Source organism: Hibiscus syriacus, unplaced genomic scaffold (assembly GCF_006381635.1).
Source record: "Hibiscus syriacus cultivar Baekdansim isolate YM2019G1 unplaced genomic scaffold, ASM638163v2 tig00002840_pilon, whole genome shotgun sequence".
NCBI classification, from domain to species: domain Eukaryota; kingdom Viridiplantae; phylum Streptophyta; class Magnoliopsida; order Malvales; family Malvaceae; genus Hibiscus; species Hibiscus syriacus.
The window spans coordinates 10504744-10510530 of NW_024061947.1; the positions used below are offsets into that span (position 1 = coordinate 10504744).

At 33.6% G+C, this 5787-nt stretch overlaps 1 protein-coding gene across 1 annotated transcript; it reads left to right on the forward strand.

The window, feature by feature from the left end:
• Positions 1-806: 806 nt before the first annotated feature.
• LOC120153908 (pentatricopeptide repeat-containing protein At5g12100, mitochondrial-like) lies at positions 807-3326 on the forward strand. Its single transcript, XM_039165775.1, has one exon. It carries the CDS (start codon positions 822-824, stop codon positions 3276-3278), a length of 2457 nt encoding a protein of 818 aa, XP_039021706.1. The 5' UTR covers positions 807-821; the 3' UTR covers positions 3279-3326.
• Positions 3327-5787: the final 2461 nt, after the last annotated feature.

Sequence of the window (5787 nt, forward strand, 5' to 3'; positions counted from 1 at the left end):
TAACTAAAGACCAGGTTGATAACAGGTCAGGTTGATAACATGTCAGGTTGATAACATGTAAGATAATATCAATTATTTATCGGGTTAATCTCGAGTTCGGATTCATATCGGGTTGAATGCATGTCGGGTTTGGTTATCACATTATCAAATTCAATTCGGGTTCATGTCGGGTGCAGGTCGTAAATTTTCATGTCCAACTCGGGTTCAGGTCAACATTAGTCCAAACTCGAATCGATTTCGGATCATCACCACCTCGGGTCAGAAACAATTTTGACTCAAGTCGATTTCAGTCGATTTTACAGGTCGAGTCGACTTTTTACATCCCTATTACTTATGATAGTTACAATTGTATTTATTCGGTTTGTATTTGACACGAAGTTGTACTTGTTGATGATGATTCCATGAAATGAATTTATCATAGTTATATATATTTTTCAAAAAAATGTATAAAAAGAATAATATTAATGAATTTATAAACTTATAAATTTATGAATAATGTTAATGAATTTATAAATAAATCAATAAACAAATTAATAAATGAACTTATTAAAAAAAATTTAAATTAATTTATTCGTAAACATGAAGCAACTTAAATATATTCGTGTTTGTCCGTTATTAAATTAACATGAACATTTTATTCATACATACTCGTCGCAAAAATGATATTTATCAATGTAAATTTTATCCGAGCTTGGGCTTTTCCGGTTTCTCATGGTTTTTTAATGTTTCGGGTTAATTATTGAATTAAACCCTACTAAAATAAGTGGGTTTTACGGGCTCAAAATAAGAAGCAGAAGCAGTAATGTTGCCAAAAATCAACCATGGCAATGCGTGCCACTCGTCTCTGCCACTTCTCCTCCGCTTCCAGGAAGAAACTCCAAACCCCCAAACATCTCTCGACACTGTCTTCACCTGAAACAACCCAAACCGGAGAAACCCCAACAACCAACACCAACGGCAAAAATGGAAGCTTTCTCGACCACCATGAATGTCACCAACGAATTCTTTCCTTGTCAGCTTTACTCCAACAGGGCCAAACCGAAGCTGCCCAAGCCCTCACAAAATCTCTTCTCTCCTCCAAGTCACCACTTGATCTCTTCAATCTCTTCTCTGTTACCTCACCTCGCTTGAAACTCGTTTTCTCAAATGTTCTCTTCTCCTTGTTTGCTCAGTCCAAAATGCACGCCGAAGCCATGGAATTATACAAGGCTATAAGGATGGAAGGTATGCTACCTTCTATAACTTCTCTTAACTCGTTGCTTGACTGTTTGGTGTCCTCGAATCAGTTTAGTAAAACCCTTGGCTTGTTTGAAGAAATAACAGGGTCTGGCTTTAGACCTAATAAATTTATGTATGGAAAAGCTATTCAAGCTGCTCTGAAATTAGGGGACTTGAAAAGGGCTAATGGTTTTTTTAATTGTATGAAGAACGAAGGGGTGACTCCAAGTTTGTTTATTTATAATGTTTTGATAAGTGGCTTTTGTAAAGAGAAGAGAATTAGGGTTGCAGAGAAAGTTTTTGATGAAATTTCTGAGAGAAATATGGTGCCAAGTTTGGTTACATATAATTCTCTTATTGATGGGTATTGTAAGGTTGGGGAGTTAGAGAAGGCTTTTGGGTTAAAAGAGAGGATGGTGAAGGAGAATGTGGAGCCTAACATTGTTACTTTCCACACATTGGCGAATGGCCTTTGTCGTGCCGGTAGAATCGACCAGGCAATGAGGGTTTTTAAGGAAATGGAAGCTCAAGGATTTGCTGCTGATGGCTATACCTTCAGTATTCTGTTCGATGGGTTTTTGAAGAGTGGGGATGTCGAAAGTGCATCGGCTTTGTATGAAGAAATGGGTGTGAAAGGAGTTGGGATCAATAGATATATGTTATGCAATTGGTTGAATCATCTGTGCAAGGAAGGGAATCTCGGGAAAGCGGAAGATGTTTTGCAGAACGAGATGGGGAAAGGGTTTGTGCCGAATGAGGTAGTGTTTAACACCATGGTGAATGGATATTGCCGAATTGGTGATATGGATAGAGCCGTTTCTATGGTTGAGCGTATGGAAAAGTTGGGGTTGAGGCCTGATTGCGTTACGTTCAACACTTTGATCGACAAGTTCTTTGAAATGAAAGAGATGGAGAATGCCGAAGAATGGGTAAAGAAGATGAGGGAAAAGGGTGTTTCGCCCAACGTCCGGACATACAACATTCTAATTAACGGCTATGGGAAAATGAAAGTACTTGATAGGTGTTTTGCAATTATAGAAGAAATGGAAATGAATGGGATTAAGCCAAATTATGTAAGTTATGGTTCCCTCATAAATTGTTTATGCAAGGATGGTAGGCTTCTTGAAGCCGGAATAACCTTCAGGGATATGATTAGTCGAGGGGTGTTGCCTAACGCGCTGATATATAACATGCTCATTGATGGGAATTGTGCAGCCGGGCAAATGACTGATGCTTTCAATTACTTTGATGAAATGGTGAAGGGTGGAACAAGACCTACAATCGTAACATTCAATACACTCATCAATGGACTATGCAGAAAAGGAAAGGCAACTGAAGCTGAAGTTTTGCTTCCCGAAATCACGAGTAACAGGTGTAGCCCCGATGTCATCACCTGCAACACCTTATTATCAGGGTATTCTAATGAAGGCAATGCCCATAAATGTCTGGAACTGTATGAAAACATGAAGAGTTTGGGCATCAAGCCGACTTTGACCACCTATCATGCTCTCATTACTGGATGCAGTAAGGAAGGAATTGAGCTTGCAGAGAGACTGTTCCACGAAATGGAAGAGATGCATTTGACTCCTGATCGACTTGTATATAACGCGTTGATTCACTTGTATGCAGAGCACGGGGATGTCGAGAATGCATTTTCCTTGCATCACAAGATGATAGACCAGGGAATTTCTCCTGACAAAATGACCTACAATAGCTTGATTCTGGGGCAGTTTAAACGGGGAAACTTGTTAGAAATAAAGGATCTTGTTGGCGATATGAGGGGCAAGGGATTGGTTCCCAAAGGTGATACATATGACCTTGTGATTAAGGGATATTGTGAACATAAGGATTTCATTGGAGCGTACACTTGGTGTCGAGAAATGTTGGAGAATCATTTCCTTCCACTTTTCACCACTTGTAATGAACTTGTGATTGGCCTTAGAAAGGAGGGAAGGCTGCAAGAGGCTCAGATTATCTGCTCCGAAATGAAGGCTAAAGGAATGGATCATTGGAGCTCTGGTGAGGACCTATTAGCTGCTGCTAACATCGACACCAGATGACCGCAAAAAGTAAAGTCATTGAATTGAAAGAGCACTGAACAAGTAGAAATGAAGCTTCAACCCTAATAGACATTCAAAGTTTGTTGTTGATAATGCTGATGAGTGCTTGATGACAATGATGCGATATATGTCATTGGATTATCATTTCAAAAGCTTAATTTTCACAGTTAATTCAACTTTAATTAATTTAACATTCCAAGCATGGGCGGAACCACCATTTAGAAATGGACCTGCTCAATCAACCTCAAAATCTGATTTTTTAATAAAATTTTATATAAAAATATTAATTTTTTTTGAAGGATAAAAAATAATATCCGAAGATGATTATATCAATATGACTCATAAACAACTTGTTATCTCAATTGCTATGTTGTTATATTAGTATAAATAGAATTTCATTTGATAATTTAAACTTTAAATTAATTGAATGAATATATAAACTTGAGAGATTTATGAAATAAAATCAGCATCAATAAATGCATAAACTGAAATTTATGAAATAATCTATAAAAAAAATTATGAAATAAAATCAATATCAATAAATAGATAAACTTAGAGATTTTGATAAAAGGAACCCTCTCGGATTTGAACCGCCGGGTAAAGGGTATGAATAGTTGCAATTCCATACCATACCTTTATAAATGGTCTCCTATGAATTCCCCAAATTGCCACTCATTTTCATGTACTATAAGTTTTTTTAATGGAAATTCACTAGTTTTATTAAAAATATAAAATATCAAAAATTACAATGAAGATTTACAAGCTTAACCATAAACTTAAAATATAATTATGACATTTTCCTATTATCATTGAGACAAAAACTAGCCATCTAGATCACATAAAGACCAAAGAATGAAAATGTTAAAAAATCTAACTAAAATGCTCGAATAAAATAAAAATACGAACAAATCTGACTGCAACAATAAACGAACCACAAAAGAAGATGAAGCTACTGAAAGACCATCGACAAATTACAAATTAGAGTCAAACGACGTAAGAAAACTATCAACGAACACAAAACACATATCTAAATCAATCAGAAGATCCAAATCAGGGAAGATCATCATGATAACAAATAAGCGCCATATTGATCAATCTTGATCAGTCGTGGTGGTGTCAAATTCAACCGTAAGAAAAAAGATAATAAAAAACAACGGCAAAAAACCGTAAACAATGGCAAAAAAACCCGTAAGCTACCAAAAGACAGAGAAAAACATGTCACGAAAACAAAGATAAATGTGTCATAAAGACAGAGAACATGTCACAAAAACATAATTATTCTTATTAAAAAATTAAAAAAACAAATAAAAATAACCGGATGTCGGCAATCAGCATTAAAATCAATGTCGTCGCCGGTTAAACAAAATTAAAAAAATATTAAATTAATCAATAAAATTAACACAAATTGTAAAAAAAAATGAAAGAGAAATAAAACGACTAGTTTTTTTTAAAATTTTTTTGAATGGGTTTAAGAATCCTATTCATGTACTATTAGTTAATTTGTTTTTATTTTTGTTGAGTTAATTCGTATGATTATAATAAAGATAAGTATTACACAAATGGAATTTTAATTACGATAAACATATTTATATAATTATAATTATAATTATAATTGATTATTATAATGTTGACATATAAGTTTTATAATTTAAATTTTTTTTATTTTTACTTTTTCTTGATTTAAATATTAAAAATTGCACTAAATATTTCAAAAATTATTAAAAATAATTTCTTATAATCAATTGTTAATAATAATATTAATATCTAATTTATTGATTAATTTAAAATTTATTTTATACTCTATTAATTTATTATAAGAATGGTTTTTTAATTTATTTTTTAATTATAACTTTTATTAGAAAATAAACTTATTAAGTGGTTTTATATGTTCTAAACTTGTCTTTTTCTATTAAAAAATTAATGATATTTTGAGCTGGATGTTAATATATTGATTGTGATATGATAAAATTTAATCTTAAAATCTCAAACGATTATCATATCTCAATCAACAAATTAAAATACATCTTTAATTGTTATCAGTTTTTTAACGAAAAAGGACAAGATTAAAATATATAAATAATTGAATAGTCATTTTGTAATTTTTAATAGTCGATGACGTAACAAAAACAATTTCTCAATCGTCAACAAGGAACGTATTCATCTTCTTGGCGTCTCAACCTCGACAAGTTCCGCCTTCCCCAGCAGCAACGCTTAAACTCCGATGACGAATCTCTTTCTCGTCTCCTTTGTACCCCTAGTAAGTTTTGTTTCCCCTTCAGTTTCTACTTTCCTTTTTCTGTTTTGCAGATTTCTATTTTCTCAGGCAGGATTTGTTAATTCTGATCGGTTAATGTAACCGGTGAAACTTCATATCTGACTTCAAAAAATGAAGAATCTGATAACTTTTTCACTCTTATCAAGAAAAAGTCGGTTGAGTCCAGCTTTCGGTTCTCTACTATTTTGTTTTCCTTTCAAGAGGAAAAACGAGGACGTTGTGTAACCCCACATA

Bases quoted from the DNA above. Each gene is read 5' to 3' on its own strand.
- LOC120153908 (XM_039165775.1), top strand. From the start codon at position 822: ATGGCAATGCGTGCCACTCGTCTCTGCCACTTCTCCTCCGCTTCCAGG.